Genomic DNA, 23,685 nt, shown 5'->3' with positions numbered 1-23,685 from the left:
CGGAATTTCGGAGGTGGCGTAAATTCCGGCCAACCATATCGACATGATAATCGCCGGTACGTCGAACTTTTACATTCATATTCCTGCAGCTGTTGTCCTCGCAGCTCGAGCAGGCGCGCTTTCGCCCGAATGTTTGCTTATGAAGACCTTGGCTGATATCGTGGGCAGGCGTGTCTCAATCAATAGGCTTAAAGTAAACGAAGTTCTAGGAACTAATTACAACATTATAAATGCAACACTTACAGGATTTATCATATCATAGAACGACCAAACCCAGATAAGTATTGACGCTGTTTGAATTCTACCCAGAAATAAATACCAACCGGTTAACCTCTCTCCGTCGGCTTGGCTTTCGCGTTCCATAAAATTTTCCGTCGGCTTCGCTTTTCCGTTCAATTGGACTCTCCGTCGGATTTGCTTATGTATTATCTAGATCAAATGTTTCACCTGGTTCATTCCTTGGCCACGAACGTGATCAGGTCATTCATAGCGCCCGTGAACAAGGTGCGTGTTAGCAACTTTATCGCTCCCGGTTCGGGTATCAGAGTGTTAAATCTTATGATGTACTCGCTCGGTCAAGTCCGACGCTCCGGTATATTAAGGGCGGCGTTAATTTCATACCCAGCCTTACCTTGCTTTAATATGCGATTTCTTTAATTAATGGGAAAGGACCCCGGCCACTGCCTGATCTTTGGTTTGCATGCAATTTTACGTAATGCGTGAACATTTCTTGGTAGGAAAGTTTGCTAATTCGCTGATAAAAAAGTAAAAAAAAATGGTTTGCGTTGTTTAAACTCCCATTCAACTGCTCGTGTAACAATTATTACAAACGTTTAACAGTTAAAATGGCATTTGGCCGAGTATTTTTGAAGTTTAACTTACAATGAAAAAGTTTACTTATAAGCTTTATTGATTGACGCTTTAACGGACCATAATAAAATAAGTGTTAAGATTACCATAAAAGCTGTCGCCAAAGCATTTTAAATCTGTAAATTATTATTAGGTAAAATTTGGAATTATGGACTTGAATATTTGTTCAAGGTAATTTCTTGCTGGCATCATGTATCATTAAAAGGGAGCCTGACCAGATGACCAAGGACATAATGCCTCGTGAGTGGAGCCAGAGAAAAAAAAAACTTTCTAGCGTTGATTAATGGTGCCTGCTTCAGAAGATTCGTTTCGAAGCCTTGAACCAAACGAAATTGTGTTGGTAGAGCTTCTCCTTTTCTCTGATTTCTAGATGCCATCCTAAACTGCCACCCCCTCTGAGTCTTCTCAGCCACTAAGGCAACTGAATTAGTCACGAATTGAGTAAACGACTGAAACCTTTTTACCAGCCCTGCTCTCACCACAGCGTCAGAGGCCGCGTTGGATATACGAGGCTGTACCCTTGTTCTTCTGCCTGTCAGACAGCAACAGCGCCAACGCTGGTCAGCGAGAGCCAGCAGCTTGACCCCCTTGGAGGCATGGGGATGGACTGTGGGCGAAACAGACTGGCGACTGTTTTGCCATTTTCGAAGCCTTTGTCAGCGTCGATCAACGGCAATACCCAAATTGGCTAGCTCTGTGTACAGTCAGAAGCGTATCGTGAATGATTTGGTTTCTTTTAAAATATTCTTCTCGTGATTTGCTCAAGAGTCCGTTCAAAATCCATAATGGCTTTCCGGCTCTTAATATCATCTTTGCTTGCGTAAGATGAATAGCATCAAACCATTGTCCAAGAGTATATCAGCTCCAATATACGTGCTTCATTTTCCATCTCATATTCTTCATTCATCAAACCTCTGCGCCTCTTCTCTTTATATCTAATGAGACTGCATCTGTGACAAAACCCTCTTGCAAAGCTCCCTTATGCTCTCCCCATTGAGTATGCTTAACACAGGCACGCTCACCTCCAACTCCCTCAAAAACCACGCGCGCAGGTCCACGGCTACCAAGGAATCGATCCCGTAGTCCATCAGGCGCACGTCAAGCCGCGGGGGAGTCCCCTCGGGGAGCTGCATCGTCTCGGCGACCGCCAAAGCAAAACATTTACTGAGCGTCGCCAGCCGGCCCTGGTCCGTGGTCTCGGCGGCCAGCTTCTTGCGCACGTCGCGCGAGCCGTCCCGCGCAGCACCAGAGCCCTGCGACCGAGCAGTCGCGTCCTGCATAAGTCTCTGGCTGGCCCGCGCCGTGAAGTACCCGAAGCGCGGGTCGCCGTGCCACGCCGCCGGGACGGGGGGCTGATGCGGGCCAGCCACCGCCTCCTCGGACCCCAGCCCGACAATGACGTCGCCGGTGCCGGGGGCGTCGGGCCTGCCGCGCAGCACGGCCTCGTGGAAGGCGGCCAGAACGTCGGGCACGCCGATGGGCAGCGTGTTGAAGCCGCGCAGGTTGGCGCGGACCGTGTCGAGCGTCTCCCGCCCGGCGTTGGCGAAGTGGCCGACGCCGAACACGGTCGAGAGGTCGATGGTCGAGGCGGCCTGCCCGCGGGCGCGGCGGGCGCGGACCAGCGCCCGTCCGTACATGTTGCCGGCGCAGTAGTTGGACTGGCCCCTGATGCCCACGATGGCCGACATGCTGGACATGAAGATGAAGAAGTCGAGGGCCCGGTGGGCGAAATACGCCTCCACGTGGTGGGAGCCCTGTACCTTTGGGGCCAGGACCGACTGCAGCGTGTCGAACGGCATGGATTCGAGCAGGGTGTCCTTTAATACCATGGCGCCAAAGACCACGCCCGCCACCGGTCCCATGGACGCCTCGATCTCGCTGCAGAGAGTCTGCACAGAGACTGCATCTGTGACGTCCATGGCAAACGAACAAACTCTGGCTCCAAGCGCCGCCATCTCGTCTAGCCACAGTTTGGGAAGTTCTGGAGTCCGGCTCGTCAGTGCGATTTTGCGTGCGCCGTTCTCGATCAGCCACTTGACCATGGACAGTCCAAGGTCGCTGGTTATACCGGCAAACAGGTAGGTCTTATCCGGGGAGAAAAGATGGCGAGGATTTTCAAGAATTCGAGGAGGGCCTTCGTCGTCCACGGGCGCGGACCAATCGATCAACCCAGTCTGCTTGATCTCGTCGCGGTTCAAAGCCTCTTGCGTCACCGACAAAGCTGCAGCTGCAGCAAGAGTGGCAATCCTTTGCATCCGAGCCGACAAGACCTCCTTCTCCAACTTTGGGATCTCCAGAAAGCCACTGCCGAAGGAGTTGTTGAGGTCGGCTCGTCCCAAGAAGCCTGCCTCTGACGCCTTCTTGAAGCCGCGGGGCAGTGGGAAACCTAGTGTTTCTTTTCCATCCTCTGGTGACACATTCGAGTTGGGCACGTCTCGTAAGCATGTCCAGTCCAGGTAGAGTCCCTTGCGGTGCCGGGAAAGCAAGCGGGAAACCCGGTGAGGCGACATGTTTGGGTGCAAATACGTGACATCTGTCGGGGATTCCAGGGGTGTTGATGGAGGGAAAGTTCTCTTGGTGACAATGTACAGAGGTCTCTTCCATTCCCGAGAAAGCTCAATAAGGGCAGGTTCCAAGGACTTGTTTGGCTCAAGAATCATAATAGCAGGCTCTTGCTTGCAGCCTCCATGGTGGCCCCGAAAGACCATATCGGCAGCAACAAGACGAACAAGGTTGGAAAAGAACGAGTGATCAGATGCAAGACTCTGTCGCCTTGCGATGTTTCCAAGTGGGATAAACAAGTCGTCCGTATCGGCAAAGGTGGCGGCAATGCAGTTTTGCCGTGCGGGCAATCGGGAGCTCAAGACCAAAGTCGCTTCCTGTGTCGTTCTTTGTCGAGCCATGGATAGGTAACAGGGAGACTTTCCGAGCCCACCAAGAAGAGTTAGTCTCTTGGGATGAGAAAGGAGAAGGCTGGCCGGCTGATGATGGTCCTTGAGAACTGGAGAAACCGCCCACTCTGAAAGGGATGGAGAAGGGAGATTTCCCGACTGATGCCAAGGACGAGACAGTTCCTCCTCGGGAAGACTACCGTAGTCGTTCTCATCCTCGTTACTACCGCAGGTATCAGCCTCCACATCATCTTCATCATGTACCAGACCGCGTCGGCCAGCAAGATAGCGCTCGTTTGAACTCTCCACCGATACCAATCTTGGCAAAAGAAGACGACCCTCCTTGTCGATGGAGACTTCATGTTCCACGGAGCCGAGCCAGGATCCCCCGGCCGAAGTCTTGAAATTTGCCTGCCACACCTCGCGTGCCAAGGTACGCATCGCCGCTGGCCCCGGGCACGACCGGTCCGAGCAGTCCAGGTCGACGAATCGAAGCACGAGCCCCGGATTTTCATAGCGAGCGCAGCGACCCATACCCACGAGCATACTCTGGTGTGGATCTCCGGAGCAGAGCCTTTGTCGGGTGACCCAAACAATCGGCTGAGAGACTCGGCCGAACGTTGACTTGAGGGCCTCCCATGCGGCTGGTGTTATCCCGTTCATGATGGGGTGATCAAGGTCGGAAAGCACTACCAGCATGCTCTTGTCAAAGCCTGGGCTGGCGAGAGCCTTGTCTAGGCTATCGACAATGGTGATAACAAGCTGTTTTCCTGCGTACTCCACCTCGGCTGCATGTCTGTTATAAAACCCAGAAATGGAGTCGCAAAGATCTACAGCCACCTGCCGACTGATGCACGGCCCAGCATCCCTGTGGTAGGTATCGGGTGATGCAACTACAATGATCGATTCTGAGTGGAACCGGGAGCTTGGCGCAGTACGGCAGCTCTGAAAATCCATCCAGTCGGCATCTGTGGCCCGCGCTACTATCACACTAGATAGGTGATCATCCGGCGTCGACATGTCATGGAAGAGGTTCTCGGTGCCGGTATCGTAACCGGATTCCCTGAGTACGGTGTCCCATCCCGTCGGAGTTAAGAGAGGGCTAAAGGTTCCCGCACGCCACTTGTCTTGAAACAGCCACCAACCGGGAACAGCCCCCATCAAAAAAGGCACCAAAACCTTGTCCACGGCGGTGACCTCGATCAAAAGCAGATACCCGCCGGGCTTGAGCAGCTTGCGGATGTTGGCCAGCGAGTTTCCAATGTCCTTTGTGGCATGTAAAACGTTTGACGCGACCACGATGTCGTACGCAGCCGGCAAGAAGCCCTGCTCCACAGCGTCCTTTTCGACGTCGAGGGTCTTGAAGACCATGCGATCTACCTCGTCTGCGAATTTTGCCTTGGCCTGGGTGAAGAAGCCACTGGATATATCTGTAAAGGTGTATGAGTGGTAGGCGCCCCTGAGACCATTGAACATGGCCTGGGTTCCTCCTCCCGTTCCGGCCCCAACCTCGATGATGTCGCACCTGGGGAACCTGTGGGATATGGCCTTGGCGGCGCGGCCGAGGTAGCGGTTCACCCGCGCATAGACGGCCGGCTCGCGGTACAGGCGCCCGAGCATGTCATCCTTGAAGAGCACTTCCAGGATGGTTGGGCCTTCCTCCTGCCGCATCACTCGCAACATGTTGTTGGCGACAGCTTGGAGGATTTGAATCTCGACCAGATTCTTCATGGGCTCGACTCGTTCCATCAGTCGTCTGAAGCGGTCCGGGTCCTCGGCCCACGGATTGCGGAACGGCTCAACACTGGGAGTAGGTGATGCTCTGCCACTGCTGACGCCAACCACATGGTCGAGCCACTGCCACAGGCGCTTGATGAACCACTGGGTCTTGTCGGACTCTGCTTCCTCCCTGCTGAAGCCCTGATAGACTTGGCAGATGTAATAATGCGTCAGCTCCTCCACGGTTTGCAGGTGTGCCTTGTCGCCCAGCCCCTCTGTTTCGAGCTCGAGTTCGCACAGAGCATATTCGGGATCAGGCGCCCAAATCTTTTCGGTAAAGATCCCATCCCTATAAGGACCCTCGGACGGAACGAGGCTCACACAAAAGAGGTCTTGAACCTGGAAGATGATCCGGCGGCCTCCTGCCGTACCCGTTGCCGAGTCGTGAGGTGAGGCGAGGACGCCTTCGACGCTGGCGGTCCAGCTGGACGTTGGCTCATTTGCGGGATCTCCTGACTCGGGACGCCCTTTGATGGTGGCGTCAAAGAGGAAACCAGACCCGGGCGTCGCCGTGTTCTTAAAGGCGGCCATATGCATCCTCAGCCTCCCGATGGTCCTAGGCAGGTATGCATTGAGCAGCCTCCCGTCTCCTGGTGCCGAAAAAGCCGACAGAGCCGTCTGGAAGGAATTGTCGAGAGCCGCCACGGGGAAGCAAGACGTGGTGGTGGTGAACTCGTTGAGTTTGGCATGCGTCAATGTGGATCTAGCACGTCCAAAGGTCCGCTCGAGACTGTCGAGTCTAAAAGGGGCCGAATAATGCAAGCCCGCTTCGGCGTAGGTCTTGTATAGAGTCGATGGAGATATGTCCTGCATGTATACCGGATCGTCAAAGTATGCGGGCATGGCGTTGGAGATTGGCAAAAGGCTAGACCGAACAGTGCCTACGAGGCGCCCAGAACATGCCAGAAAAGGTTCGTTGGGGCGGCCTGGCTCTCCCACCGTGGGCAGTTGGGCTTGGATGGAAAAGTAAGCTTCCAAGGTTGAAGAAGAGTCTATGATGCAAGGAGGTGCAGGATCCGAGACCTGCCGGCTGCCGTCTTTGTTGACGGTGATGCCATGGAGACGAACGGTTACGTCGATGCCATCTCTGTTATTTTCCGCAAAAATGATGGCTCGCCCAATATCTACGTTTTCGAGCTCAATCAGGTCCAGCCCCAAAGCCCCATCATCTGCCATCGACTTTGTAGTACCCTGTCTGGTGGTACTACCTATAGAAAGGCTCTTGACAAGTTGCTCAGCAGCTCGCATGGCCATGACACAGTAGCCAGCAGCAGGGAACACCACTTGACCCTGGACCTTGTGCCCCTGGAGCCATGGGAGCTCGCTGACACGGAGGATTTGGCGCCAACGCCATTCGCCCAGTCGCGTGTTACCTCTGCTGCTGCCATCGTTGTCATATACAATGCCACGCTCGATGCAATGTCCGATTAAGTCGTCTGCCGGCCCGCGCCGGATCAACTGGGCCAGTCGGGCGGATTCGGTCCAATAGACTCTGGTATGCATCCATGGCATTGACGGCAAACCGGTGAGCGCAACTTGGCCGACCTTTTGTGTGACGGCGCCATGGCCGACGAGGGATTTGTCCATTGAAGCACAAGGTGCATCGAAATCGACATCAAAGCCGTGCTGCCAGAGAAAACCCATAAAGATTGCAAAACTCTCCTGATCGTTGCAGCTTCGAGCCAGCGTCCCCTGGTAGGCAATGGGCCCTTGAGCTGCCACCCACGTGTCGGACACCTGGCGACGGAGGGCGGCGTGCGGGCCGACCTCGACACCGACCTCGATCTTCTTCAGTCTGGCCACCCTCTCAAGAGCATCGCGGAATCGAACGGGAGCGAGCATGTTCTCGATCCAATAGTGTGGGCTCCATGCCAGATCCGGCACCGACTCGTCGTCGGCAGTGAGCGGTGCCCAGTCTGTAAAGACGCTCGATATCCACACGGGCGTTTTCTTCCCTGGCCCTGGTGGCGGTGGTGGCCCGTCCAAATGGCAGCGAGCCAAGACCGCGCGGAAGGCGTCCGCGGAGATGTTCATGTGCGGGGAGTGGTATGCCTTGTCGACCCTGAGCATCTGCACCGGGACGTTCCTCTCCCGCAGCAGCGTCTGCATCTCGCGGAGCTTGCCCAGATCACCACTGAGCGTGACGCTCTTGGGCGCGTTGTTGGCCGCCACCCAAACCCTGCCGCCGAATCCGAGGTGCTCGTCTGCGCAGAGCTCGAGCGCCTCGTCCCACGATATGTTGGCGGCCATCATGCCGCCCCTGGCTTCCTCGGACGCGGCTCCAACCTGCGTGGATGAGACGCCGACGTTTGGACTGTGACCCAGCTTGCAAAATATGCCGCGAAAGTAGGCGAGCCGGATGGCGTCGGTAGCGGACAGGAAGCCGGCCGCATAGGCAGCGGCCATTTCGCCCGAGCTGTGGCCGACCACGGCGGAAAACTCGATGCCAAGCGAGCGGAGAAGGTCGATGAGTGCGACCTGTACAGCCGTCGACAGCGGCTGCGCGTACTCTGCCTCACCGATGCGCGAGCTCCCCGCCGGCGCCCTGAGCTCCTCGCTGAGCGACCAGGGCTGCGCTTCCGTCTCGCCGTCCGCCATGGTGTCGGACAGGACGTCCTCCAGCAGCGCAATGGTCTGCGCAAACACGGGGCTCGCGTCCAGCAGCTTGGCTCCCATGGTGGCCCACTGGGCTCCCTGGCCGGTGAAGACGCCCAGGAGCTCCCGCCGGCCGCTGGGGCTGGGAGGGCCCGGCTTGCCCATCTGCCCGCCGTCCCGGAACGCCTTTTCGGCAGTACGCATCTGTCGGACGAGCGCCGCTCGCGAGGAACCGATGAACGGTATCCCGTAGGGCAGACGGGTACGTCTTTTCTGTGTCGTCCAGGCCAGACGCTCCAAGTCAACATCAGGGTTGGTCTCGAGGTATTCTGCATATTTTGCCACGAGGTCGGCCAGGGCGGGCTCTGACGCGGCAGAAAGCACAACGGTGACCGTCTGAGACTGGGCGGCGGTGGCGCCACCAGCGGCGTCTTTCGAGATAGATTGCCGCTGTGGCAACTGCTGTTGTCGTCTGGGGTCGTGGAAGGATTCCAAGATAGCATGCGCATTGGTCCCGCCGAATCCGAACGAGTTGACGGATGCGCGTCGGCAACTGTCCGTCTGGGGCCAGGGAAGGCCTGTTGTTGGAACTAATAACTTTCCCGAGTCGAGCATAGGGGCAATCTTTGGATTTGGTGTTCCCAAATGTAGGTTGCCAGGGATGAAAGAGCTCTGGAGGCCGAGAGCGACTTTGATCAGGCCCGCAATTCCGGCACACCCCTCCAGGTGGCCCAAAACGGTCTTGACGGACCCTACTATCAGCTGTTCCGCGGCTGCCTCTGGCTGTCCTTGGCACGAGAAAAAGGCGTCCCAGATTGCCTGCGACTCCACCGGATCTCCGGCCGGCGTGCCGGTCCCGTGGGCCTCAAAGTACTGGCAGCGATCTTCCCTTCGCCTCAGGTCGAGACCGGCACGCTTATATGTCTCACGTATCAGCCGCGCTTGTGCAGCTGAGCTAGGCATGGTGATGCCCGTTGTGTGTCCATCCTGGTTCACGCCCGTTTCGCGCACGATGGCGTAGATGTGGTCACCGTCCGCCATGGCTTTTGATACAGTCTTGAGCATGATACACGCTACACCCTCGCCGCGTGCATACCCATCCGCATCCGATGACCACATGTGGCATTTTCCAGTCGGCGAGAGCACTGAAAACGGTGGGGTTTTCTTTTGTCAGTACAACCTTTGGACCTATTGTACTTGGGCATTGATTCATAGCAAAAAGGAAAAAGATAAATTAAAAAAATAAAAATAAAAAAAGACAAATGATAAGGAAGGAGAACGACTTACTGTTCAGATTGCTAGTCATCACATACATGTCGGGCGCCAACAGAAGATTGGTGCCGGCGGCGACTGCCATGGTTGCCTGTCCGGAACGCAACGCCTGGACTGCATGGTGAACGGCGACCAGCGAAGAAGAGCAGGCCGTATCGATCGTCTCACTGGGGCCGTGCCAGTTGAAAAAGTACGAGAGACGGTTGCTGGCAAGACTCCTGGCCCCTCCCGTGACCAGATACCGCGAGGCAGTGTCCATGTCTCGAAGCTGGAGGTCCTGCCAGTCTGCCGTCATCAACCCGACGTACGCGGCCGTGGCGGACCCCGAGGCCTTGGCAAGGGGAATTCCTGCGTCTTCCAAGGCTTCATAAACTACTTCTAGTAGCAATCTGTGCTGTAAAGAATCTTTCGTTGTTAACATGGCTTTTTCCTTTTCTTTGGTTTCATTTTCAGATCTTTGATTTCGGCCCCCCGTTGGGCCAAGATGGTATTTTCTTATTACCTGTGGATCCATTGATTCTGCCTCTTGAGGCGAGATGTTGAAAAATTGAGCATCAAACTTTTGAATGTCATCGTCGTTCAAAAAGTAGGATCCCCTGCTGTTTGTAGTGCCATGATGCGAGGCATCCTCGTGGTAGAAGCCCTGGGAATTGAACCGGGAAGCTGGAAATGGGGAAGATAAATCGATTGGGTTCTTTAACAACCCCCATAAAGACGATGGGTTGTTGCTCTGGCCCGGCAGCCGACATCCGATGCCGACGATGGCGATAGGTTCGCCGTGGTGCATTGGAACAGGCTCTTCGACCGCTGTGCTCTGGCCAGTGTAAGACTCTGGGAGGCCCATGGCTGTAGTTTGTATCATGTCAATGAAACCGGCGCAATTTTTCTCTCTTGTTCGAGGGCAGCTGGCAAACACGTTCCGCCGCGCAGTAAATGTAGTTTGAGGATGGAGGAAATCATATACGCCTGGAGTCACTACGGTTGTCGACCTTTGCTCCGGTATTTAAACGGTTTTTGGTGCTAGTAGAGGCCGAGTCAAGATTAACCAGGGCAAATCTACCTTTTACCCCAATTCCTGTTGGGTTTTCATCCTAAATCTTTCGGAGAGTTTCTTATCTTCTAGCCAAAGTGAGGTGACGATAGTAACCACCGCAATTAAACCCCCGAAAACGTTAATGCGACCATGATATTCTCCCCGAAATTACCATATATCCTGGTCACATTGTTTTATAATCTCTTCATCTTTGGAAACTTATTGTTATGAAGCGGCAAGCGCTCAACGGATTAACACGCCCTTTTTCGATTGAGGAAAATCCGAGGAAACCCCTTCAGAAACCATGCTTTCAAATCTCATGCGGGCGGCATTACTGGCTGGCACCTCCATCCTCTTTTATTTGATTTCCGTGCTGTTCTATAACGTATTTTTTCATCCCTTGAGAAATGTCCCTGGTCCTTTCCTCGCCAAAATTACAAGGCTTTGGCTGTTTTTCCATGATTACACTGGAAATCCTCACAATTATATTCGAGAGCTGCACGCACGTTTGGGTGAGTTGAAAAATGAGAGACGGAGCACCCGAAAGGAAATGATTGAAAGCTTTGAAGACAAGAAGAGAAACATATTCTAAACCTGTATTCTTTCAGGCCCTTTGGTGCGAATATCTCCAAACGAAGTCTCGATCAATGACGCACATGCAAACACCAGCATTTACTCGCAGAGCAATCCGTGGGTAAAGCCGGCCTACCACTACAAGGCGTTTCAAAGCTCCGCAGCCTACAGCATCTTCACCGAGCTCGACCCGGGGACGCACGCCGCTCACCTGCGCCTGTTGGCCCCAGTCTTTGCACAGTCGCGCGTCACCGCGCCTGATGCGCAACATCTACTATGGGAGAAATCCAATGCTATGATTCGCGGAATACGAGACGGCAACGGCAACCGTCTTGCCGAGAAGGGGGCCCGCGGTGACGCCACGGTCAGCCTGGTCAGGGTTTTCCGGAGCTACGCGCTGGACATTGTCACCACGTGGACCTTTGGCAGGTGCGCCGAGAGCTTGGAGAGGTTCGAATCTGATTTATTCCATGTTTTTGACGTCGCGGCCGAGAGTGTCATTTATGTAAGACCCCAATCCAAATAGGCGATTTTCATTGCGTACGGTAGACAAGAGCAAGATCACTAACGCAAGGTGCGGAACAGTTTCAGCACTTTCCCTTTCTAAGGGCTCTCATCCCATACATCGCCCCATTGTTTCCAAAATTGGTCCCTAACAAGCTCCTTGGCCAGGTGAGGAACCACAAGTCAAACCGCACGTGCACGGCCTGATCATTGACACAGTTGCAATATTCAGTATGCGGCGCAAGCGTTGCGAGATACAAGAGAGGGAGTTGAGGCTGGAGAAATTGACCCAAACCAGACCGTTTTCTCTAACCTTGCGTCGGCTGCATGGCAAGAAAAGAGAGGATACAAACCGTCAGAGGGGCAGATTATATCCGATGGAATTGTTATCCTAGCAGCTGGTGAGTGTCATATCTGCAAAAAAAGACAAAAACAAAGCAAAAGAGACAATGTTCACAAAATCAAGTTTCTGACGCTTCTTCTTTTCAGGGGCCGATACGACCGCTGCCGCCCTCTCTATCGGCATGCACCACCTCGCAAGACAGCCAAATCTGTGGAGGGAGCTGCAGGAAGAGTTACACCCCATGATGGACATGTTTGACCGTCGTCCTCAAATAGAAAAGCTCGCCCAGCTTCCACTTCTGAACGCTGTCCTAAACGAGGGCTTACGCTTGTCTTGCCCAATTCGTGGCCACATGCCACGCGTGGTGCCCTCGACCGGGTGGACTTATAGGGGGACATATTTCCCTCCTGGGGTTCGTTTTTGCAGTCCCCGATACCCTTGACCTTCTTTTTAGTTGCTGCCTATTCAGCTCCCCTACTAACCTTTCGGGCGACCTTCAGTCTGTTGTCGCAACCTCGGCCTTTTATGGATGCTACAACGAGGACGTGTTTCCACAGCCAGACAAGTATGACCCCAAACGCTGGCTCAACGTCGAGAACAGAGCAGAAATGGAAGCCCATATGCAGCCTTTCTCTAGGGGTACAAGGCAGTGTATAGGGCAAAAGTAAGGTCTTGCTTATCCAAAATATTTCTTCTCGGTCAATCTGAGCAGCAGCCACTAACATCAAGAGTATGATAAAAAAAAGTCTCACGTTGGCCATGCAACGAGTAGCAATTGCGAACTTTGTATACTCGTTTCATCCGTTAGACATCGACGACCCGGTGGTTAAGACGCGGGAGTATGTGACCTTGTTGGTTGATTCACCACTCTACATAAGAGTTTCTGTTTGAGGGGTTGGAAGCTGGATTTGATTGCGGGGAAAAGTGTTTGTTTCCATAACTTGGCGAAATACACCGGCAATTGCCAGTAATGCATATCTAGTTGATTCAGCTACGATGAAATCCGTACAACCTTGCATGTGTTTCGATGCAGTATAGCAAGTATTGGACTTTATCCGTTTCCTACGTCGAAAACATGATACCAGCCTAGTATACACTTGCAAACAGCTTCTCTTGGTTGAGATTCCTTTGGCGCGACTAGAGATTATCATGGAACGGATTACGCAGAAACATGATGGGACTAAGCTCGAAGGGCCCGCAAAGCCCTATCCTATAGCACATTGCCGGGTGGATTCCAAGGTTACAGGTATCTATCTTCAAGAACCTGTGGCAAAATGATGTGGGAAGCCAGTTCTGGTCCGGGTCCTTTTTTGTTTCCTCTTTCCACATTCTGACTAGTATTCGAAGTCCTTGTCATTCTGGACGGGCCTTTTTAGATCGGGATGTTTATTACACTAGCCACCGGTGTAATAAAATGCACCAAATCGGCTCATTTTCTTACTCATAAAGCCCCGCTTAACCTAACGCCCGAACTTTTTTTTTCAGTCAAAGACAAAAAAGTCCCATCATCAAAACAACCCGGAAAAGTCAGTTTAAGCTTGTGCAATACAGCCATGGATATCCATGCTAGACGCGCAGGACCAAGCATGTTTTCCCGTTACCCACTCAGTCTCACTTGAAGGCAGATCCTTCAGCCAGCCTCCCAGAAGTCTAAAGCGACAACCCAGTGACTGCACTTCAGCTCGAGCACCATCTATATGCAATAAATCACCATTACCCATAATCCAAATCCCTCCCAAAAAGAGAGATAGAAAGGAAACAAAGAATGAAGCAGCCTGTTTCCAGAATCCTCTGCCTCCACGGCGACGGCACCAACGCCGCCATCTTCGCAGCTCAGGCGCGCCACCTCGCCCGGGCCCTGGCGCCGCACAACATCGAGCTGGTGCACGTCACTGCGCCCTTTGAGTGCCAGGCTGGGTTCGGGGTTTCGCCATTCTTTGACGACTGTGGGCCTTTTTACCGCTGGTTCCCGCGAGACGATTTCAATCCGCAGGTGGACGGGCCCTCGGCCGTCGCCGCCGCCGTCGAGACCGCCAATGACCTCCGGTACGAATACGGAGACGACAGGGACGCCTTTGTGGGGATCCTCGGCTTCTCGTCCTCTGCGGGCATCGTGGCGGGTATACTGGCCGCCCAGGATCTCGCAGCAAAGCGGCCTGACCTGCGGTCGGACGTCTATTACAGGTTCAGGTTTGGGGTCATTATAAACGGGACGGGAATGCCTTTGCAATTTTTAGACGCGCAGGAGGGCGAGTATGACTGGCGGAACAAACCTATCAATGTGCCAACGGTGGCGGTCATCGGGACCTTGGATCAATGGGAAAGCCAAAGCAGGCGGATCGTGCAATGTTTCAATGGGGAGGTGGTCAAGTGCTTTGAGTATGAAAATGACCATGTCGTACCAACAGACGAAAAACAAGTTAGGGAAATCGCAAATGCTATAGTTACAGTTGCGGCTGTAGCTTGATAGGATTTAGATCAGCTAGCATTGTGATTTCTATCATGGGCACACTAAATACATCCATTTGATACAAGTTTAACCGACCCTCATCGGCGTCATCGCTGGGTGACTCCAATATATAAATTCCACATATATTTCATCTCTAGCGCAACCATTTCATTCCCTAGCACTGTAGCCTTCGGATCAAAATATCACCCTGTAGATTCGCAATCTTGTGCACGTTTGCATCAATATTGGGCGGCCTCTCAGCCCCAGGCTTGAGCTTAACTTCGTAGTTGAGGACGAAGCGAACAAACACCACTTTCATGACCCAGAGTGCATAATACCTTCCGGGACAGGTGGCTTTCCCGCGGCCAAAATCAAGGCCGGCGCCCACGGTAGATTCGAATGCCAGGTGGGCCGGTGTTACCTTGGTGAAGTCTCCCTCTTGGTCATCTTGCACGAAGCGAAACGGCTTGAACTCGGCCGCGTCGTCACCGTAGATTGAAGGGTCGTGGTTGAGCGCAAAAGATGGCATGGCCACGGTGACGCCTCGTGGCACTACAAGACCATCGGATAGAGTGACGTCGACCAGGGCCTTGCGTGCCATCACAACTGTCGACAAACTTTGGTGAGCGGGAGGCAAGTTTTAAATCAAGAATATCATGACTTCGCAAAAGAAAAAAAGAGAAAAAAAAAAGAAATTAGTTACGTACTCAGCGTGCCGGGTCGGAGGCGGACGACCTCCTTCATGAAGCTGTCCACCCTTCTGAGCCGTGCCAGGCTTTCAATGGTTAGCTGGTCATCTTTTCCGCACACGGCACGGATCTCGTCGCGCAAAGGCTCGTGGTATTCGGGGTGTGCTGCCAAATCGTATATGCACTGTAAGAGCTAAGTGAGACAATTTGGGGGGTGCGCGTGAGCTTGCCAGATTTCGCAAATCTTGATCAATATTACTCGTTGCTTGCGACCAGTTACATACAGCGTTGACTAGTTGATCTGGTTTCGCAGACATGTTAATTTGTTCAGTTCAGTAAAGCAATCAGATAAAGAATTTGGAGACTCACTATCGCCGGCAAAAACATTGTCAAATAGTTGACCTGTGTGGAAATCAACGTCCATTGCCCTCCACCCCACAGCGTGCTTGATTTGATAATTGATCATATCGTGATCCTCCCGCCCGTTGATCTTTTCCATGCCAAGGCCCGACAGCTTTTTGCGAACCAAGGGCTCGGATAAGCGGACCAAAGGCCGTCGCGCCCCCATGAGTGCCCGGTATGTTGGCAAGAAATGCTTAACCCACGGTTGCGCCCAGCTCGGGAAGCCGCGGAGGTCCCGAGCCGCCAGCATCAATTTCAGCCCGAGCCCGGATGCACAGTCAAGCCACTCCTTGCTGCGGCACAAGGGTGCACCGACCAGGACGCGGCCAAACGTTTGATTAATCAGAGGCCGGATGCTGGGGTTGATGGCAAGTTCGGTCCAGTGGTCTGTAACATCCCGCCACTGCGAAAACGCAAGTATGATTTCCTCGTCCAACTGCCGCACAATGTTTGCACCGTTACGTTTGAAGCTGCCCATCAGAGTTTGGCGGCCCGTTTCATCATCGAGATGGTATCTCCAGGTGGTGTGCGGGGAGACCCAAAAGTCGTGAATCGCGGCCCCAAAGCTGAGCTTGCTGCTTCCATAGGTACCAAGCTCCCCGGCATACCTCGGGGGCAACAAGATGAGGTCCGACTTGGGGCCGGCGAGTTTGTATGGCTGGTTCGGGTTGTCAAAGTAGCCCTTGATGAGGAGTGATGGGAAATCATAAGCGCCAGTACTGGGTGGCTCGACGAGCGGCACATTCATAGTCGGTCGTCGACCTTTCGGCCAGAAGAAAAAAGCAAGGATGCCGATAAGAACACCAACGATGAAATATGTAACCCTTGTTGACAGAGTAAAAGTAGAAATAGTCGGAACCCAAAGTTCCCCCTGCAGCTGATTGGTACTTTCCATGATGGTGAAAATGTAAGCAAAGAATTTTAATTTTTTTCAGCCCTGTGGCCGAAACAAAGGGGACTTGTTGAATTGAGCGTAGTTTTGTTGTTCTAGTTTTTAGATAATACCGGGGAAAGAAAGTTGTCTCGTGACTTTAAATAGGCCTCGTCAACAATTTATTTGTTTATCGGGGCATTTAAATGCTCCTTTCAAACTCTGGAAGGTATCATGAGCTATTGACTCACTTCCTTGTCGAGGAAAAAAGATAAACTTTGAGCTAGTATCCATGACTTTGATACCAAATCAACGACCCAAGTGCCTCCGGTCCTACTCGGGGGGTTTTTTTTTTGAATAACAACTTGTCGTCCGGCTTTAGATGCTGCAAATGATTGTTTTGGACTTGACCACCGTGTAATTGTAAACTTGATATTGGCACAGTAGTCGGGGGACGAATGTCAGTAATTTTCAGGGAATAATCGCGAAATTATTAAATCCCGCAAAAGTCTATTGGAGCTGCCAGATTGACGACAGCGAAGGCCTATGGGAAAATAAGACCAAAAAAAGCAGCCAGCGTGCCGACAACGATAGGAAATATAAACGTAGCACTAATTGAGTCGCTGAGAGTCTTCGCAATTGAAGCCACCAATCTATCGTTGAAAACGTTGGAATCTCTAAAACCCGTCACCAAACCACCATCAATAATCAAGTCGACTTGCTCAGGGGTCACGCCTGGGATCATACTCAAACCCTGAGCCAGCCTCACCGAAAAAATGTTTTGAGCGACGGCGATGCCCAGCGCAGCTCCAAAAGAGGTAGAAAAGGCAACGAGGGCGTTGGCGATGGCTTGGACATCGCCGGGGATCTGGCCAAGGGTTTTGTCCCGCTGGATGGCGACGAAAGGAACCTGCCACCCGACGCCGAGCCCAACTCCCGCCAGCAGTTGATAGCCCACCATCTTTGCGGTGGCGGAATCGGGAGCAAGAGTGTGCAGCAGCCCCGCGGCGGCGGCAAAGAGTGACGCGCCGAACCAGGCGTACGGCTTGTGCTTCGAAACCCAGCCCCCCTTAGCCGACGACATGGCCCCGCCGGCAAAGATGCCGCTGAGCGCCATGGTCCCGACGTAGGCCATGGTGCGGAGGCCCGAGTCCGTGGCGCTTAGCCCCAGGACTCCCTGGAAGTAAAACGGCAGGAAGAAGACGTGTGTGTACATGGCGGCGGAGAGTGCAGCGATGAAAAGCACTCCAGCCGGCACAGAGCGGCGGACGACAAGCTGAGGGGGGATTATAGCATCGTTCCCCAGTCTCATTTCAACCGCGACGAATGCGATGAGGATGAGTCCAGAGCAGAGCAGGCAGCCCCAGACGCGTCCATCCTTCCAATCATATGTGGTTCCGCCCCATTGCAGGGCGATGAGAAGGCTGGCCACAGCTGGGATTAGGAGCAGAGTGCCCAAAGGATCCAACTTGAACAACTTTCGCTTTAGTAAAATTGGTGCTGACATTTGCGAGTTATTTTCGTGTTCCTTATTATTTGCCAGGCGACGAGCACGCGAGGCTCGTATTGATGCAAAAATGCATCCACCGGCCACAGCGCCAATGGGAAGGTTGATCCAGAAACACCATCTCCACGTCGTCCGAGGGGAATCTGTAAAGGCACCCCCCAAAGGCGGTCCAACCAAGGAGGCGACCCCAACCATGCTGGTAACAATGCCAAACAAGGCAGGGCGAATTTGCTCGGGCGCGTATAGGCCTAGGATGTTGATGGCTCCGGAATAGAGCGCCGATGTTCCCACGCCCGATACGATGCGGCCTGCGATGAAGGTGCTGGAATTGGGGGCGACAGCGCACATGACTGAACCAATCTCGAAAATGACGACGCTGGCTAAGTAGGTCCAGTTCACGTTGAATAGCGTGTAGACCTTGCCGAGCGGCAGCTGCAGAGCCGTGGAAACGACCAACGATGCATTGCGATACCATCCTGAGCTGTCAAGGGAGGCAAAGTCGGAGGTGATTCGTGGTATGGCAGTTGCTGTTTGCATACCGGACAGCGTCAATGATGATCCACGAACATTATAATCGGCAGTTCAAATACATGCTTTTCTTAAACATACCGAGGATGGTGTTGTCAATCGCCGCTGCAAAAGACACAAGACAGAGCCCGAATGTCAACGCAGCAACCACAGCCGTTTGCGTTGGTGGCTTCTCTAGGGTTTGGTGACCATCGTCTACCTCCAATTTTTCGAACCCAGTATTGCGGAATCCGTGTTCGGCTCTAGCGAATTCCTTGGCCATATTCGATCAACTGCTTGTGTCAATGGGCTTTCTATTGATCTTTTGTTACTTGGTCTCTCTTTCTTGCAAATGTAAAAAAGCCCCAAACCTTGTGGAAATATTGACTTTAGCTAGCATCTTAAACTTCTTTACCTCATATGAACACACATTCAAATATGAACAAAGAGAGGGAAAAGGCTGTACTGTCGCAAGGGTGTCACTTGCGGGTTGTTGAAGAGACCTGGACATGACGCATGCAGCCTTCCTCGTTGTTATCAGCGGCTAGTTTACTACGGATCAATCTTCCCATCTTTGAATTGTGCCGATACAAAACGACCCGAGTTCATCGAAGGCGAAAAAAGAGTCATATATATTTCCCTCGTCATAACCCTGTCGCAATCTGTCTGACTCTCTTGGGTTTGCCAAGGCCTGACTGTATCTGGAAATAATTTACCGAACATAGCGAGGACAGTAAGATTGATCAAGTTATGCGCTCTTGCATAGAGAGCACTAGCAATTTACTGCTTGACTCTGAGACTTCATGAAGCCAATTCTTCAGGTTCCCAAGGCCTATAGTAAAATATTCTAAAATAACCCACCTTGTACTACTGTCACAGATACTGACCGTATAACCCCAGTCATTTCAAGGACAGACGAACGTAAAAAGTTTGTTTGCATAATCCGCCAGCCCCTTTTGTCGACCTCGAGTATGTGATATTGAATACCTACTGACTCAAACCTTACCCGAGAGAGGGAATATGGTTCAGACCGCCCTCCGGCGAGCCAAGATCTTTGCCTTTGGGTTGCCAATCCTCTGGCTTCTAACCGTGAAATTCCTATTCACGTCACCCGTACCAGGACCCTCGCTCAACTTCAAGTCATACTTGAGCACTAACTCTGCAATAACCATCTTGATTGTCCACCCAGCGTAGACTCGACCGCAGCAGGCTTGAACTCCGTAGCCAAAGTTTAGCTGGTCGGGTCTATTGTGTAAACAATAGTGTGTCAGCCTGTTTGGTTTTTTTTTTTTTTTTTCTGGAATAAAAGTCAAATACATTAACCTTGTTCTAGAGTTAGTACTTACCCTGAGTAGGAGTAATTAAGTTTTGTTTTTTGGGACTCCTCATCCAGTGAATTCCGGAGCTTGTAAAATCGCAGAGGATCAAATTCGAAAGGGTCGCTCCAACGTTTGGGGTCCCTGTTGACGGCATCGGTCATGTACGATACTTGGCAACCAGCTGGGATCGATAGACCGGTCGAAAGCTGGATCGGTTTGAGAACCTTCCTAGTCAATGTAACTAAATGAGAACCTTGTCAGAAGTTAAACAGTAGTCGCGCGGCTAGCCGCGTAAATATCTGGAAGCACTAACCCAAAGCTGCTGAGTGGTGTCGCTGTGACTCCTTCATGAAGCTATCCATTTTTGGGACCTGGCTGAGCCACGATCGGGTATTCGTTCGATCAACCCCAGCAAGCTCCTCTCTCAAAAGTTCTTGACAATGTGGGTAAAGCGCTAGGTCGTATAATACTTGCCACATCTTTTGGGTTCCGTGACATTACTCAAAGTTAGCGGTTTCTACAAAGGGGGGAAAAAAAGAAAATGAAGAAGAAAAGCGCGCGACTATTTTTCCATACCGTCTCTGAAGTAGGATGTATAGCAGTAAATATTAGCTGGTACTGCAGAGTCATATGGAACATGACGTCTTCCCGGTTGGCGGGGGGCGTGACGGACAAGAAGTCGTCAATCATGGTGTGCTCAATACCCTTGCCAGCCAGTCCGAGCCTGGCTGCGTCGAAATCCGGCCGCAGGCGGTCGGCTATTCGACGCTCCTCCTCGCGCAGGTCCCTGTAGCCCTTGACGAAGCGGTAAACCAGCGGCTGCAGCCACATTGGCCAGGCCTGGATGCCGCGCGCGGCGGCCCAGACGAAGCTCAAGTATGCCAGCTGACCGTCCACCCAATCTCCCGAGCGAGAGAGGCCCTTGCCGACGAAGCTGCGGGCCATTATCTGTGCCGTCGTCTGGCCGGCCGCATACGTGACGTTTACGTGTACGTATCCGTCGTCGTCGGGGCAAGGGGCTCCAAATATTCGGCTTATGCATGATTCGGCTTCGTCAAACATGGCCGGGATGAAGGCGGACCCGTTGGATACAATCCCGAGCTTGGTGCCCTTGAGAAATGTTGCGTTGTTGGCGCCGAAGCCGGTGTAGCGGGTGGAAAAGTATTGTTCAACCATGTGGCCAAAGGAGACTTCGGTCCTGGGGTGCATGCACAGTTCCTGGATGTGATGGGCAGGCAGGAATACCAGGTAACCATCGGCCGACATGACCTTAAATGGATCGTTGGGGTACTGTCAAGCGAGCTTATCAGTGGAAGCTCTGCTATCGACGATATCAAGCACAATTGATTATTTTGTCTAAAAGTCATGTCGTGGATTACCTGTGCAAGCCCTCTTACAAGCGTATTTTCCAGACCTCCCTCATCTCTTTCGACCTCGGGGCAGTCAAACTCCCATCGGTCAAGCCTGTTAGGCCTAAAATGCCGTATCTTTATCCACAGGCCACACAATGTTATAAATCCTAGGATGGGTAGAATGGAAAGTAGAGTCGACCCATAGGTGGCATGTTCAATCCACCAATCATGGATAATAGATTTATGCGTAGAAATCCAGTTTGAAAAGATTGCCATCGTTTTGATTTTGTGTATCTGTGCTCAAATTCCTCCCAACAAGAAAAAGCCGAATAGTGGAAAGGGGAAAACGTTGCGAGATTGAACGTACGCGGAAAATCGTTGTGGGTGGTGCTACATTAGTATAAAGGGTGTCGGAGACGAAGAAGGGAACAAGAAATGGCCTTAAAATCACAATTTAAAAGATCCGAGCATCCTGATTATCTTTTTGCAAACATAATGTCCGAAGTCGGTCGTGTAAGTCGGTTGCGAAACGTCCCGATCAGTCAGTCAGTCAATCCACGCATGATACCCCAGGATGCTGAATCTGACAAACATTTAGTTACGAATATCTAGGTAAATTCATTTGAACACAACGTGAGCTATCTCTTTTTCGACATGCTGATGCTCCGCTTTGGCTATGGGTGATTTTAAAACCAGTTACTTGTTATTCATCTAGTGTATTGCACTGTAGCACTGCTTTTTTATAACCTCGATGGCTACGCAACCAGTGGTTTCAGGGGTGGTCAACGTACCACCCGTTAATCGCGACCTTTTATTAGAGACAACCTCCAAATTATCCCAAACGCAGCAAATAATTCTTGAATGTCTTCAAGAGACTTGGTCCTTCAAAGGGGGTGAAAAAGCACCACCACACATCGATCCGGATACGGACCTATTGCAGCACCTTACCAATGGCGGACTGGACAGCCGGGGCATGTTACTCCTCAAGGCGGCTCTGGAGGCCAAACTCGAGCTCCAGGCGCCGTTGCCCGTCACAGCGCTGATGAGTGCCCGGACAATCCACGAACTGGAAAAGGAAATATTCCGAGCGTCCGTTGCTAGCAGCAAAAGTCTTATTTTACCATTCAGTGCCCACGGGAGCAAAACGGCCCTGTTTCTCTTCCCTCCCGGAGGGGGCGAATTGCACTGCTGGATTGAGCTGGTACGCTTCCTGCCCGACCGGCCCATCTACGGACTGCGGCTTCGCGGCTTGCAGGAGGGCGAAGCCAACTTCGAGACCATGCAAGACACTGTCGAAACCTTCATCCGTGAGATGAAGCAGGTGGTGCCCCGCGGGCCTTATGCGCTGCTTGGAATGTGTTTTGGGGGCAACGTCGCGTTCGAGGTGGCCAAGGCCCTCGAGGCCGGTGGCGACGAGGTGGTGTTTATCGGGGGCGTCGACAATGCTCCGCACCTGGGGGCGGGCCATATGAGCTTTGACTCGATGCGCTTCTTCATCGTGGACCTGCTCTCAACGCGAGGGCTCCTTACCGCGGAGGAGGCAAACAAAACGAAGGAAAACCTTAAAGACGCGAATTTATCAGAGTTCCCTCAATTGATCATGCGCCGGTTCCGCACTCGTCTAGAGGCGGCCGGAATCACCCGTCAGAGGTTGGAGGCCTGGCATCAGGTGTTTGTCGGCACCGGCCGCATCGCGCAAGACTACGTCCCAGAGGGCACCGTCTCAAAGTACACGTCCTTTTGGGCTACCCCACTGCCTGAATGGGGCATTTCCAAGGATGAATGGGAGAAGAGAGTTATGGGATGGAGTGCTTTGGCGCGGATTTCCTCATTCCATTTCATCCCGGGAGACCACTATACGGCGTTGACAAGGAAACACATAGATGTTTTCCAATCGACTTTCAACGAGGAGCTGAAGCTTTGTGAGAATTAGTCTTTTTTCTTTTTTCTATTGTTTATCTAACTGGTGGAATTTACGCTGTCCCTGTCCGCATCTCCTATGCCCATGTTCAAGCCCTGTGTGAGGTAGCCGGCCAACCTGTTGTGCTCGGGATATTGAAATCAACTCCGCCGGGCCCGCCAGCGCTCATTTTTGCTTGCGCAATGACTGAATATACCCTTCCCAACAAAGCCTGCAATTTAGCGTCTAGCTCATTACAGGCGTCCATATTTTGTCTGAATATGATGTGTGGTCTGGCATCGTATTGTGAGGAACCCATAATCTCCTGCTGCATTGCACATCTCTGCGTCTGCTGTCTCAACTGTCGAATGACGGAGACCTTTCGATGCATGGCATCACTGATCAAGTTGCGAGTCAAGACACCTGTATCTTGAGGGCTAAGCTTAAGGCGCCCTAGCACGAAACCATTCTGCCCATCGTCGACCTTGTCTGGGTGCGGCGCCTTTCCGCTGACATAGTTGCGGTAGGCGGCTTCTAGCATGTCGATAAGCTTTTCCAGTCTTGATTCAATGGCGACAATCACATGCAGATCCGAGGAGCATTGATCGCAGTTGCGAATGTCATTTGTGCATCGAGATAGCTGCCAGTCGAGTTTCACAGCTTTCTCCAGTACGTTTGGCGACTCGTCATTGTTTATCGTTTGATCCATGTCAGCCAACTCATGAACATACTGGCAGGTACATGCGGAGACTGCCATAAGACCAACAGCCCGGGTATGGTTATTGAGATAAGGAAGGAGTGGAAGGTAGACCCTATGCGGGGCAGTTGT

At 52.4% G+C, this 23,685-nt stretch overlaps 9 protein-coding genes across 9 annotated transcripts; 3 read left to right on the top strand and 6 right to left on the bottom strand.

Annotated features, from left to right (window-relative positions):
• Positions 1-1,805: 1,805 nt before the first annotated feature.
• On the bottom strand, positions 1,806-10,251 carry PgNI_11813 (uncharacterized protein; the record flags this gene model as incomplete). Its single annotated transcript, XM_031131777.1, has 3 exons — positions 1,806-9,280; positions 9,423-9,801; positions 9,910-10,251. 3 exons carry the CDS (start codon positions 10,249-10,251, stop codon positions 1,806-1,808), a joined length of 8,196 nt encoding a protein of 2,731 aa, XP_030976539.1.
• A 647-nt stretch (positions 10,252-10,898) lies between these two features.
• On the top strand, positions 10,899-12,528 carry PgNI_11812 (uncharacterized protein; the record flags this gene model as incomplete). The annotated part of the gene is made up of 6 exons (XM_031131776.1): positions 10,899-10,952; positions 11,123-11,518; positions 11,599-11,685; positions 11,750-11,918; positions 12,007-12,272; positions 12,361-12,528. The coding sequence occupies 6 exons, from the start codon at positions 10,899-10,901 to the stop codon at positions 12,526-12,528; spliced, it is 1,140 nt and encodes a 379-aa protein (XP_030976538.1).
• A 1,097-nt stretch (positions 12,529-13,625) lies between these two features.
• On the top strand, positions 13,626-14,327 carry PgNI_11811 (uncharacterized protein; the record flags this gene model as incomplete). Its single annotated transcript, XM_031131775.1, has 1 exon — positions 13,626-14,327. One exon carries the CDS (start codon positions 13,626-13,628, stop codon positions 14,325-14,327), a length of 702 nt encoding a protein of 233 aa, XP_030976522.1.
• Positions 14,328-14,484: 157 nt separating this feature from the next.
• Positions 14,485-16,148, bottom strand: PgNI_11810 (uncharacterized protein; the record flags this gene model as incomplete). Its single annotated transcript, XM_031131774.1, has 4 exons — positions 14,485-14,915; positions 15,017-15,191; positions 15,283-15,299; positions 15,368-16,148. The coding sequence occupies 4 exons, from the start codon at positions 16,146-16,148 to the stop codon at positions 14,485-14,487; spliced, it is 1,404 nt and encodes a 467-aa protein (XP_030976540.1).
• A 667-nt stretch (positions 16,149-16,815) lies between these two features.
• Positions 16,816-18,568, bottom strand: PgNI_11809 (uncharacterized protein; the record flags this gene model as incomplete). Its single annotated transcript, XM_031131773.1, has 2 exons — positions 16,816-18,305; positions 18,388-18,568. 2 exons carry the CDS (start codon positions 18,566-18,568, stop codon positions 16,816-16,818), a joined length of 1,671 nt encoding a protein of 556 aa, XP_030976357.1.
• A 742-nt stretch (positions 18,569-19,310) lies between these two features.
• Positions 19,311-19,966, bottom strand: PgNI_11808 (uncharacterized protein; the record flags this gene model as incomplete). The annotated part of the gene is made up of 3 exons (XM_031131772.1): positions 19,311-19,530; positions 19,632-19,845; positions 19,918-19,966. 3 exons carry the CDS (start codon positions 19,964-19,966, stop codon positions 19,311-19,313), a joined length of 483 nt encoding a protein of 160 aa, XP_030976358.1.
• Positions 19,967-20,028: 62 nt separating this feature from the next.
• Positions 20,029-20,870, bottom strand: PgNI_11807 (uncharacterized protein; the record flags this gene model as incomplete). Its single annotated transcript, XM_031131771.1, has 2 exons — positions 20,029-20,058; positions 20,181-20,870. The coding sequence occupies 2 exons, from the start codon at positions 20,868-20,870 to the stop codon at positions 20,029-20,031; spliced, it is 720 nt and encodes a 239-aa protein (XP_030976554.1).
• Positions 20,871-21,451: 581 nt separating this feature from the next.
• On the top strand, positions 21,452-22,889 carry PgNI_11806 (uncharacterized protein; the record flags this gene model as incomplete). The annotated part of the gene is made up of 2 exons (XM_031131770.1): positions 21,452-21,469; positions 21,804-22,889. The coding sequence occupies 2 exons, from the start codon at positions 21,452-21,454 to the stop codon at positions 22,887-22,889; spliced, it is 1,104 nt and encodes a 367-aa protein (XP_030976361.1).
• Positions 22,890-22,965: 76 nt separating this feature from the next.
• PgNI_11805 (uncharacterized protein) lies at positions 22,966-23,565 on the bottom strand (the record flags this gene model as incomplete). The annotated part of the gene is made up of 1 exon (XM_031131769.1): positions 22,966-23,565. One exon carries the CDS (start codon positions 23,563-23,565, stop codon positions 22,966-22,968), a length of 600 nt encoding a protein of 199 aa, XP_030976359.1.
• Positions 23,566-23,685: the final 120 nt, after the last annotated feature.

Source organism: Pyricularia grisea (assembly GCF_004355905.1).
Source record: "Pyricularia grisea strain NI907 chromosome V map unlocalized Pyricularia_grisea_NI907_Scaffold_10, whole genome shotgun sequence".
Taxonomy (NCBI): Eukaryota; Fungi; Ascomycota; class Sordariomycetes; order Magnaporthales; family Pyriculariaceae; genus Pyricularia; species Pyricularia grisea.
Note: the sequence above shows the minus strand (reverse complement) of the source record. Positions and strands in the feature narration are given on the sequence as shown.